Source organism: Euprymna scolopes, chromosome 25 (assembly GCF_053919585.1).
Source record: "Euprymna scolopes isolate OS-2025 chromosome 25, ASM5391958v1, whole genome shotgun sequence".
Lineage (NCBI taxonomy): Eukaryota > Metazoa > Mollusca > Cephalopoda > Sepiida > Sepiolidae > Euprymna > Euprymna scolopes.
Window position 1 is genome coordinate 65793758 of NC_136506.1, and position 13366 is coordinate 65807123.

At 33.3% G+C, this 13366-nt stretch overlaps 1 protein-coding gene across 2 annotated transcripts in view; it reads right to left on the reverse strand.

Annotated features, from left to right (window-relative positions):
• The window catches only part of LOC145247408 (uncharacterized), a 94466-nt gene that overhangs the window by 20172 nt on the left and 60928 nt on the right, over positions 1–13366 (reverse strand). For both annotated transcript variants that reach the window (XM_080109113.1, XM_080109114.1), the window contains exons 9-13: positions 12929–13048; positions 8384–8562; positions 6433–6561; positions 4707–4873; positions 2501–2620 (exon numbers count right to left, since the gene is read on the reverse strand). In XM_080109113.1, the coding sequence (XP_079965239.1) occupies positions 2501–2620; positions 4707–4873; positions 6433–6561; positions 8384–8562; positions 12929–13048 (715 nt within the window). The remainder of the gene's footprint in view (positions 1–2500; positions 2621–4706; positions 4874–6432; positions 6562–8383; positions 8563–12928; positions 13049–13366) is intronic.

The following is a 13366-nucleotide window of genomic DNA, read 5'->3' on the forward strand; positions in this document are numbered from 1 at the left end:
ATGGAATTCTCCAAAAGGCAGCAGAACAGAACCAGGTACGTCATGTTTGTCATATATATATAGATGTTCTGACACACCCATACATAACTAGACAATCACGAACTTGATAACTGATGAGAAACAGTTAAATCTATATATATAAAAGCGAAAATGCATGTGTGTATGTATGTACGCTTTTCCTCGATGTCCACAAAAGGCTTCTTTCAGAGAAGCGCTTGCTCGGTTCACAACTTCTTAAAACTTTTTATATCATCTATAAATTGTAATATCTCAGAGTTACCCACGGAGCTCGCCTGTCTATTTAATTTTATTGACTTTCAAACGTAAATTATTCAACATTTCCCACATAGGCACGTGTTACATTTGGTTTTCGGTATAAAAAAAAGCGAAACTCGACTCTAATCACAGGCCGAAAACCAGTTGTCTCATGAGAGCTAAGTAACGTTTGTTCAATGTCGACTTCGTCATATCAGACTGTAGCTTTCATTTCGCTCCTCCGAATAAACAGGGAGCGGATTTTTAAAAACAAACAAACCGATTTATTCACCTCATTCAAAACTGTCGCGCACAAAATAACTGCTGAATACCTATCGCCGTCACGTCAATCAAAAACGCGCAACTGTTTTTTTTTTTTAAACACTTTACTATTTTCCAACTGCGCGTTGTGAAGGCTTCGTTTTGTTTTTCACATTTTCGGGGTTTTTTCACATACCCCGAAAAACACCCGGGCAACGCCAGGTACCCCTCGCTAGTAAGTAAATAAAAAAACACACCAAGCAAATAAATAGGCATCTAGAGACAACTCCTACCGGTTATAATATAACAAAAGGTTCTGTTTGGAAGTCCATGCAGATTCCAAAGTTTGACACAAAGATTCCAGAGTTTGACACAAAAATACACCTAAAGAAGGTTGGAGGTTACATCGACTGAAACATTATGAGAATGACATTTAAGCAAGTTTCTTGGAACATCAGTACAATTTTCTAAAATATTGACATCTATGAGTCATTATGGCATTTCATCAATCCAAAGCAAAGTGGGAGAATGGTGGCTTAGATAGTTTAGTTATTGTGTGTAGGGTCGTAAAATCACATTGTTGCAAAATTTGTCTTTACATTAGAAGTCATCTGTAATCAACCGAAAGGTATGCTGATGATGTAATGGGCAGACGCTCTGCACATTGTTCTCTGTAAAATTGCTGTTCACGTAAACCAAACCTGTAATTGTTCCAAGTGGAGACAAAAATCCATTATTACAGACTCCACAGGAGCATGGGATTAACATAAATGAAAAATATGAGTTTTGTTATCAATCAATCAGATGAAGAATTCTTCTAACATTACAACAATAACTGCACAGTTTGACGTCTTCTGTTCCCAGCTACGAGGGTTGAACACCTTGTCATGTTACTGTTGGTGCTGATGACAGCTCACCAGGCATTACGATTATCAACCAAGTGCTTTGATGTTGTTCAGCCTTTGCTTCTTTGGCCAGCTGCTGTATTTGCCTCTGACATCAAAGTACAACATTCTGTGTTGCCAAAGGTTGACATCCATTCTCTTCACATGCCCAAATCATTTCAATCTTTCACACCTCAGGATAATTTCCAAAGAGGAGATGCCAAGTTTCGGTGGCATGAAGTATGACTTATCGAACATCAGCAATAAAGCCTTCTCTCATTTACCGATAGGAGGAACTGAGATACAGGCATTTCTTGATTGGGTGTTTCCTCCAGCTGATGTTCAGTGCAGTTCATAAATTTTTTGTGTATGTTCCATCAAATGATGCTTCTTGCTATTTTTTTCAGTGTTAACAATTGCTATTTTACACCCGTAGTGCAATGGTTAAATATGTTCTTTAAAAATCAGCTTCAAGTGAAAATATTCTGGAGTGTAACAGAGCGTGGATAAGCAAATACGAAATGCGAAATGACATCACTGTAAGGGAAAAGACTATATAAAGGAGAGAGAGCACATTAGAGGGACGATCACATGAAAGATGTTGCAACCATAACAAGAAGTCACGTGTGGCAGGAAAATGAGGAAATAAATATTGTTGCTAGAACACAAAAAAGTGAGTTGAGTTACTCTTTGTTTTGGTTTCCTTTGCAACATATATGTGTGAGTTCCATGTAAAAGTATACAACAGTACAGGAAGGCATAGGTTCAAAACAATAATAACTAAAGATAGCATGAATTAATACTTCTGCTCAATCATGGCTGACAGAATGAGAACAATTTACCCCGACAGATAAAATAAAGGAGTCAGTTACAAATTATGCATAGGTTTCCAAGCTAAACATACAAAGACTGGAGATAACATTGGCCAAAACATTGTGAAAAGAACAAGATAACAATAGTAATGGAAATAATTCTAATAATTCAAGATGGTTGTTTGTCATTTTTTTTTTTTTTTGTCGATTAAATGAGTGAATAGAGTTGATAAAAAGGGTCTTTCCTCTTTAAAGTTGACAAGAAAGAAAAGAGAAAGAAAAACGCACCTTTTTACATGTAATTCTTTGTTCTTGATATGTCGAAAAGCTTTGCCACATTCTTCACAAATATGTTTTGGATCATCATGAATAAGAATGTGTTTCGAGATGTCTGATCGCTCACAACCCCTGAAAGACAAATCATTGTATATAATTAGTATAAAATGGGAATACAAATGTGACAGTTACATACTACACATATTCGATAGAGGAGGGAAAAGTCTTGTAATTAACAAAATAAAAAAAAAATGGTGTGAAAGTTACTCCCCTACAAAAAAGTGATCGAAAAAGGATAATCTGAAAATCTTGTTACTTCCACCAAAAAAATGGAAGTCCAAAAGTTATGTTAGCTTTACCAAATCAAAGTGGTCCAAAAATCTTGTTATCCCCATAAAAAGATCCTAAAGAAAAGGTGGTTCCAAAGTCTTGTTACCCTAGTGGGAAAAGGTGGTTCCAAAATCTTGTTATCCCGGCGGAAAAAGGTGGTTAAATGTCTTACTACTCATAAAAAAATTAAAAAAAAAAAAAAAAAAGAAAAACAATCCAAAAGTCTCCTTATTTAAATCAAATATTTAAAAAAAATTTTATTAATCTAATATACCTAATACTAGCAGGGAGACCCGACATTGCCTGGGATTGAATGAGGATCAACAAATGTTCCACACTTCCAATACTTTTAATATCATCGAAAGCAGTGAAATCACCTATTTTTCAATCAAATCGATTGATTGCCTGTTCTAATTAGGAATTAGGGATTCACCAGAGTGCACCATGAGGAAGCTTCACATACCTCCCAACAGTGACTTAGTGCACAATGCATTGCAGTCTACTGCTGCAATATTTTTGATATCTAATGGGGTATGCTCCCTAAAAGTTGGAGATTCTATTTATAAACGCTGCTGATAGGAACTGACAAATCAAATTAATTCACATTCTGCTATCAACGAACCCAACATAGTTTACTTCCTAAAAAGAAATCAAAATCTACTTTTTTTTGGCTAATACATCCCAATAGCTTTTAAAGATAATATAAAAGAAGGAATTTATAAAAGATAATAAAAATTTAACATTTTAAAGTGGGGAATCAGTTTCCTATATAAATTGAACGTAAAATGAGCACCCACTTTTTGGCAATGTATAAGTAAACAAGACATGTAATCGTTAGCATTTTTTTTTCAAGTTTAGTGGCGCAAAGGGGGGGATGGAGGGGGGATTCATAAATTCCAACTATTTTAAAAATGCATAAAAACACTTCAAAATGTGTTAGGGAAGGGGGGGGATATTTTTGTTTTTAAGATTTGCTTTGAAAAGGTGTCATCGTTAAATATTACTTAATCAGCTAATTATTATTTCCTGATATTTTTAAGGCTGTTAACACATACAAAAAAAAATAGGGTGGACCTGTACAATGCACACTCCCTCCTTGTATTCTATTTTTCTTCTCATTTTTTTTTCAATTTTTCTCAATAGATTACACGCCTCTTATTTAAAATTTTTTTATTTAATCTAAGGGCAATGATGTTAAGAGATTTATTATCCAATGTATTCCGTATTGTTACACTGGTCGCCATGTTTGTTTTTGCGCATTTATTCAATAATTCTGTATACTATTCAATAGCTAGCTATAACATATACTGGCCCAACGAGTCATGGGTAGTCTCATATATATATATATATATATATATATATATATATATATATATATATATATATATATATATATATAAATTAATCCAGGTTAATATTTTTAAGAGATGAAGCAACCAATGAATTTTAACAAGATTCATACAAGAATGCTCAATACTGAAGTAGGGCCGGATATACTTTTTATTAGTTTTACATTCACTACACATTCATGAGCATGTTTCGGTCAAGTAGTTACAAGTAACTAGAGACCTCTTCAAGTGATATTGCTTATACAAAAGTAGAATCCATAATCTATGGACTCTACTTTTGTATAAGTAGTATCACCTGAAGAGGTCTCTAGTTACTTGTAACTAGTTAACCGAAACATGCTCATGAATGTGTAGCAACATATAAATGCTTTTGGAAAATGAATAATTAGATAGTTGTTTGGGTCTCGAAATCCAACAAAATAACTTCATATGTTAGATGAAAACCTCACAAATTAAGGAATCATTGTGTAATTTTCAGATAGTTAAGACATTGGAATAAAGAATCAAAAATTATAGATTAAAAGGGGGGGGGGTCATACCTGTAATCACAGCTTGGACATTTGTATGGCTTTTCAGGATCATGTATCCGGAGATGCCGTTTGAGATGAGCTTTTCTGGTAAACTTTTTGGCACACACAGTACATTCATATAAGACTTCTGCTGGAAGATGGACCATTTTAACGTGCATCTTTAAGATGTATTGGTCCTGGAGAGAAGAAAGAAATCAAAAATCAGATTATGTCGGTACTGAACATTATTTTGCTCTTTTTATTGCATATGATAATGGGTCAATAGAAATACAGATTTAACTAGATAAGTAAAAAAGAGATACAAGTCCAATTTTAAATTGTCCCCCAAGATACGTATGGCTCAGTGGATAAATGCGTTGGTGCTTATTTAGAATTACACTAACTAAAAAAAAAAAATACAGAAAAATCTTTATGATGTAAATACTCGTTACGGAACAAAGATGTCATATTCCAAAAATTGTGTAAACTAATCTAGAAAATAAAATTTTATGAAGAAATGAGACGGAGTCCGGGATTCATCATTTTGTTTTAAAATTCAAGAGTAACAATTCAATCCAGCTACCTAGATCTTGTTTTCTTTTGTTTTTTAGTTTTTTTTTACATAGGCTTCACCACTTATCAAGGCCAAGAGGCCACTCAAGGATAAGGGTTAAAGAGTGTACAGTAGAAATTGGACAACATAGTATTCATTAGTAATGAAAATTTGGTAAATTTGATAACTTATATAGAACGGCTCATCAAGAACTTATTTACGTTCAGGAATTTAATTAAAAATTCTTTAATGGTTAAAAATTATGAATTTTGATTTTCTAGTTAAAAAAAAACTAATTGATCAATTTATGTAATTTTTCGCATGTGTCTTCTTCATTCCGTGGCAAGTATGTATATCATAAAGATTTTTATGTATTTTTTTTTTCATTAAGTCTAATCTCTATATTAATAAAGTAACCACAAAAATTCCCCTCTGGACCAAAGTATTGTAGGTTTGCAATCCTACGAGCAACACCACAATCGCAACATCTTTAGAGGAAGGAGTCCCTACTTTTCTCTCTAAATATTTAGTCCTACCACTGCTACCAGTTGTCATCGGAACAAATTCTACACATTCCACAGATTTTGTGATTACACCGACTATAACTGGCTCATATATACATGGACTTAACATAATCTTTCCAATTTCCGATTCATAAATAATAAAGGATCCCTCGATTAAGTCTGTCTATTCTGATTGACTGAGCTCTAAAAATTCTCATATTCCGGAATCCAGTTCTACGCTTTATAAATGAAGTAGCATGGGTACTCGGCATTGCCCAGGTGGAGATGAAGTTGGGTTTGGACACAGCTGCTAACTTGAAAGTAAAAGAACGAATAAAAACAGGAAAATGTAATCGGGCAGACAAAGAAGTATGTGAAAACCAGTTTAAGCGAACTCAGTCTAGAAGGATTTCTTGTTACGGTGTGTTGCAATGAAAACAAAGTGAAAATAATTCAGTTTTAAAAAGTGGAATTTGTTTTAAGTGAAATAACCGTTATCAAAACGATTAGTTAAAAGTAAAAAAAAAATCACATTACATTACAAAATAAGAAAAATGTTATGGCAAATAAAAATCTTTAACCCTGTTTAAATGTTAAAACTTTCTTTTAAAACTTGTGATATAAAAAAATTGAAATAAGGAAATTGATATTTAAAATTACAAAACAACCCTGTCTAAAAAAAAAAATTCACAACACTCACTTTATATGTTTTTCCACAGAGTTCACATGTAGAACCAGTCGCATTATGACGCATCATATGCCGTCGTATGATGTAAGAATATTCCGATGTAAAGTCGCAAACTTGACAAATACAACGTGGGTGATTTTCCTGACAAAAAAAAAAAAAAAAAAAGCAAAGAGTTAATTTAGCATTTCTTTAAAAAAAAAAAAAAAATAAGACTTGCATTTTTTTATGATCTTCTTTATATCTTCTAAAATGACATTGACACACTGGTTCTCATAAGATTATGAAAGTTAAGCATTTTTGAACTTGGCCAGTACTAAATGGGTAACCAAGTGATTTATGCAACAAAAATCGCTTCAAATTCAAATTAATGTGCAAGTTAATCGCATACAAAAAACATGGACGGTTTCAGTATAAAATGACCCAACAATTGTTAGCATGCCATAAAACCTAACAACAATTCATGATTTTTTTGAAAATCAGAAGCAGAAAATGAGTTGAAACAACCAAAAAAAAAAAGCAAATGAGTTAACCATATTGATTGAAAAAAGTTAAGAAAGTATCTATTACAAATATCAGGAAATTTTATTGGATATCCTCCTCACCTGGCAGGCCGATAGCAGACTGAAGGTGTTTCCCCAATTAGTGGCAATAAAGAGACTCTCATAAAACCAAGATAATTCACAGTGGTTTCCAGTGTAATGGGTCATTGCGAAAACACCAAATCACTTACAATGGTGGTAGAACGATGAAGAAATTTGTTGCCACTTGAAATCCAGGAAACTCATTTGTAGCCGTGAGAGATGATCACTGATAACAACTTATGTGAGAATGCTTAGTGAGAAAATAACCATTAGTGTATCAGAAATCTGGAAAATCTTGCTGTCATCCAGATTCAAGGGTAACTGAGTGGTAATGACTGGTGTAAGAACTGAAAATGAGTAGTAGTAGTAGTAGTGGTAGTAGTAATAGTAGTAGTGATAATAAAGTTGGGATTCAAGGGTAAAAATGAAATTAATATTTACTCATTATATTTAGTTTAACATCCGTTTTACGTGCTGACATGTGTTGGAGAGCTTTTAGAAATTAACTTCCTTACTAAACCTATCTCTGGTCAGGTCTTTATTTATCCTTCTATTCAAACCCATCTTTATCACTCTCTCCCAGGTTTTCCTCAGCCTTCTCTGCCAACTGACCCTGCTACTTTAACTACTAAACCAAAAGCGTTTATCCATTCTTTCGATGTGACCAAACCAATAAAGTCTCCTGTTCTGCACACATTTCCCTATACTGTCCAAATTTAATCTTCCTCTGAGGTCATCAGGTCCAAGCCTATCGCTACAACTTGCATTATGCATTTATCATATCATTTCTCTCCATGCAATGCATGTCCTCAACCTTCACTAGCCAGGTATCACTTTCGTGCATCATCACACTGCATGACATGCCCGATAGATTTTTCTATTTGTCGATAATGGTAATGCTCTGCTGGTTAGTAATGGCAGAAGAGGATAGTATAGGGAGATGTGTGAAGAACAGGAAACTTTGATAGTATGGCCACATTAAAAGAATGAATGAGAGTTCTTGGGTCAGTAGATGCAAAACAGTTGGGAGAGCAGGTCCAGTTCATAATGAAAGGTTAAAGAAAACATGGGAGGAAGTAATAAAAATGGACTTTAGAGAAAAAGGGATAAATAAAGGGCTGGTCAGAAATAGATTACCTGAGAAGTGAATTTCTATAAACCGTTCAACACATGCCAGCATGTAAAACGGATGTTAAACTACTACTATTATTATTACTGCTGCTGGTGATGATAATGCAGCTGCTGATTTTTCACTAAGCTTTTTAATGTAACACATCATTTTTTTATATTCACCATTATTAATATTTTTATAAAAAGTGCAAACAACACCAGATAACTCCGTGAGAAAAAAAAGATAAAAGGGAAAGAAAACTGTAACTTACTTTGAAGTGGTTTAATAACTCTGTTTTATCTAACGATACATATGTACAACATTTACATTTCTCAACACTCTCCGTGTGTTCTGTCAACAAATGTTCCTGCAATTGTTGTGGGTAATACGATTGAAACTGACACTTGCTACATCGCAGATGGTCCAAATCATGCTCATATGTTTTAAGACCTAAAAGAAAAAGACAGTCTTGTTCATATACAAATGTCACGTTCAAATTCCACTACACATATGCTGAAAAATAAAAACACAGGTTAAGATATGAAGATATCCTGCATATTAAATGGATCTTGAAAACAAAAAGGTTTTTGAAACATTTTATAATTTCAGCTTCCACAGCAGTTCAACCCCACCAACCACTAGATGACCAAGATCAAAACTTTTGGTGGCTGGAAACTGACAAAAATACCAGAACAAATCAAACAAGATTTCATAATAATGCAAACAGGTTATAGGAAACTATTGCAATATTTTTTAGCATAATAAAAAGGGTACGATCATAAATATTGGGACGATTGCATTTATAATCATGGGTAATATGAACGAACCAATCAGATGCCAGAATCGTTTTATAAAATAGACTGAATCTCTTTGAATTCTTCAGTGATAACTTTTCATCTTGACAAGAAAACCACAATATGCTGATCCTGACTGTATTAGTTTTTTCCTGGAAAAGCTGACTGGATCTATGCTATTTTTGGGAGGCGGGGAAAGACAACTACACTTTTCTATTTCAAGAATGACTTTACCCTCGAGAGATTATGGGCCCAGCAACTGACTTTACTTTAACGGATCAAAATCAAAATTTGAATTGTGGCAGATGAAATTTCTGGGATATTTAAGAATACAGAAACTACACAAAGTTATTCAATCACCACCCGAAAATCCTAACGACCCAAAATTTATTGAAAAGACAACTGTTTTTGCAGAATTGATGGAAGCCTATCACACACAAATCTTGCTAAACAGCTGTTAAAGGATAAGAGGTGATAAAGGTTTTTTGTCCAACATGTTAAATCCAGACTTGTTGAACAAACTTGGTTCTCAAGAGTTTTATAGGATAAAAAACAAATTAGATGCAAGATTCTAACCTTTATTAATGAACAACTTCTCAGTGTCTGTCAAAGTTAAATGTTTTGCAAATATTTTCAGATCTTCTCCATACGACTGAAAATACTCTAAATGATATCCATATATTCAGGATGTTGTTAAACAACTAGACAACTGATGCTGACAACGTTGCAGTCATTGTGCTTAAAAATCTGTTGCTGGAACTTGCTCCTATCCTTACAAAACTATTCAATTGTTGTAGAAAGGCTTAAAAATACTGGTGATCATTTTTCTTCATCTCAGTAAAGTATAATTCTAGTTAGATCACAGAAAAGCAATGTTAAGGCTAATCAGTACAAGATGGTTAACCATTTAGGAATACCAGATGCTGTATGTAGGAATACTTAACATCTCTCTTCAAGAACTACTAAAACCTAATATCATCATCTCTTCTGACGAGGATATACATATGACTGGGGTTTAATATTCTCATGATACTTCCTCTTTTAACCCACCTAGGATGAATGTCATGTCTTTTTTTTTTTTAAATTTCAGTATAAACCAATTGGTTTCCTGTGTATCATAAGTTGCTTGAATCTGTGATAAACCAAGTTGTCAATCACTTTAATGAAAGCAATATACTTAGTGACAAATAATATGGATTTCATCCTGCAAGATCAATTGTTGATGTATTCACTGAAATATGGCATACAATCAGTGAATTTTTCAATGGAAGCTCTGTTTCTAGAGGAATAGCTTGACATGTTGAAGGCTTTTGATAAGTTTGACACAAAGAGTTGTTTCACACACTTGTTAGCTATGGAATGTCTGGAAATGTCTTCTCAAGCATCAAACCATTTCTCACTGATACGTTAATTTGTTGTTAATAGGCAATTGTTGATGAGCAGAAGTCTAAAGCACATAATATCAATGCCAGCACACCTTACCTATTCTAGGCCCAACTCTCTGATTTTCATTAATGATCCTCAAAATCATTTGTTGACATCTATGGAGAAAATACAGCTGCCTATGGTAACACTTCAAAGAGTATTAGTGATTAATATCTTGTTGATTTTTTTCTCTTTTGATTTAGAGTAGGTGGTGCAATGGGAAAAAATGTGGCTTGTAACCGTTAAACACATCTACTTACACCACCAATTTTATTCCAATTTAAATGAATAGCTCTCTCTTTGAGGGAGCCCTTTTTTGACAAGCTCCTAGGATTAAATTTCACTCCAAATCTAAAATAAAAAAAATGTGTGTTGCTAAGGTTGCTGGAAAATGGTTGCATCATTCTACTGCTCTAGAAGTACCCGATTCCTGATGCAATTTTCTACCTATATGCGAATCAGATACGTCTTAAGACGAAATACTGCTTCCACATCTGGGGATCTGGTAACCACTCAAAACACTCATTTCTTACCTCGACAAAGTACCACTTTGCAATCTAGTAGGTTGGTTGGTTGCTTTTGTTTTATGGCATATCAACCCTTTTCAGGTTATTTAATGCCGAATCTAGTGATTTTGAGGAACGATTTTTAATGGAGTATATTTGTTTTTAAGTCAGATTCTATTTAATCCATAGTTGGGACCCTATTAGGTACTACCACTCTGGGTCAGAGTGGACCTGGGAGCAATGGCAATTAAAGGGTGGCTCCACACTCGCCAAGGCCCGCAAGGTGAGGCCTCACCATCGGATATAGTTTTAGGTCATATCCAGGACCGCAATCTAGTAGGGGGAAGATTTCTTTTTTCTAGTCTCTTTCACATAGATACATAATTTGTTAATCAATAAATATTAAAAAGTGATTGATAAGCATAACTTGCCAATCAATAAATATAATTTCCTACTAAATATTATTAGCCAATCAATAAATATAATTTGCTAATAAATATTATCAGTTAATCAATGAATATAATTGACTAGCACAGCATTGTCTGGGAACATAAAAACTAAATAGGAGGTGTGGTTGGAGATTAAGCAACACATGCTTTACCATAGATTCATCAAGCAGTACCAGTTCAGAAGGGGATTACGATTAGGGAGTAAGCAATCCTTGCTTCATTATAGACTCATCAAATAATTCCGATAAATAAAATCCAGATTATCATCTACTGAAATTTTAATTTGCAAAGGAAAAAAAGTTGCCATATTTTCTGTACTGAAAAACTAGCAAAGATACTTGCTCTTCACGCGGAACTTTGCTGTATGCTCAGGTATCCACTTTGCGGGCAGCCTTGCAGTAAGTGGATGTTGTAAGAGCTGCAACAAATATGACCTTAACCTCGAAAAATGGTGTGCACTATTCCTAGGTTGAAGACCATCCTCATGTCAGGTCTGGTCATGATCAGTCCAGTGGTGTCGGCTGTAGGAGAATATATATACATAGGCTATAATCTTGACCTTTGAACCTGCAAAATGGTTTGCACCGTACCTAGGTGGGAGACCATCATTATGCCAGGTTTGGTCATAATCAATCCAGTGGTTTGAACTGTAGGAGAGTTGTACACACAGGCACGAACACTATTACTTTATATATAAATATAGATGAATCTGTAATTTCTTTCTAAATTAATAGATAATTAGAAAATGTGCAAATTAGTAGACCCCTCCCCACAACAAAACCGGAACCAGTTTAACTTTAAAACATAAATACTTTTTTTTTTCTAAATTTTAGATCTTATACAGCTGGAGCAATACCAATGACAAAAATATAAACTTTATTGATCTTTGGTTAGTAGCTTTTAATTTTTAGTTGGATATACAAATATTTACACATACAATTGCCCTTTATATTAGGGGTCTCCAAAGTTTTCAAACTGACTTTTTGGAGCTACGCAGGCCAAAATAAAAAAAAATGAGCTGGATGTGTTTCATACTGTTTTGCTGATTAGCTTTGCTTTTTAGTGAAACTGGTTCTCCAAAACCTCATTTTTTTTAACAAAAAGAAAAACCACACTATTTTCGCACATTTCCATTTTTTACAATTTTCCTGATTTTTTTTTATGTTTTCTATAAGAGCTCTACTTGCCAGATTAAAGACTTTGGTAGGCCAGATCTGGACCGTGAGCCATAGTTTGGAGACCCCTACTTTATACAATACATTAATCATCATCAAATTCAGTTTAACATCAGTTTTACACGCTGTCATGCATTGGACAGCTTTAAGAAATTGATTTACAAACTAACATATCTTTGACTAAGCCTTTATTGCTCTTTCTTTTAGATCCAATCAATAAATCTAAATTTTTATATTAAACTAATTAATAAATATAATCAGTTAATTAATACCTATGGAGGTGATTATTAATACCTATGGAGGTGATTAATAAATATAATTCGCTAATCAATGAATATAAAAATATGATTGACTATTGGGAAAAATTTGATACTTGCTAATATATGCGTGCTCCAGGCACATATTTTTACTAGTCAAATTAATCAGTGAAAGAAATCATAGAATAAAAATTAAAAGTATAAACTTACCAAGTTTTATGGGATCTTTTTTTGGTAAAAACATTGGTAATAAACTTTCCGGGATCTGAATGATGGTTGGCTGGTTGGAGTTAGTCGTGACTTCACTTATTGAAGTGGACTTTGCTTCATCTTTTGGTTTTAATTAAAATAAAATAAAAATATTAAAAATTTCACAATAAAAACAGTGTTTAATCTCAAAAAAAGGAAAAATTGAATTTTTCAATCAATTTTAGTATGAATTTCAATTTCATCAATTGTATTCTCCAAAATTCTAAACAAAAATTTGAAATAATTTTTGCTATTATTTTTTTTTTAAACTATCAGAAACAATTAAATGTTGTTATACATTAAACAAGTAATGGAAAAAAATAACTTAAAAAATCAGCTACTAATATATTGTGTTAATACTATGACATTACTTTAAAAATGCACAAAAATATTTTTTTT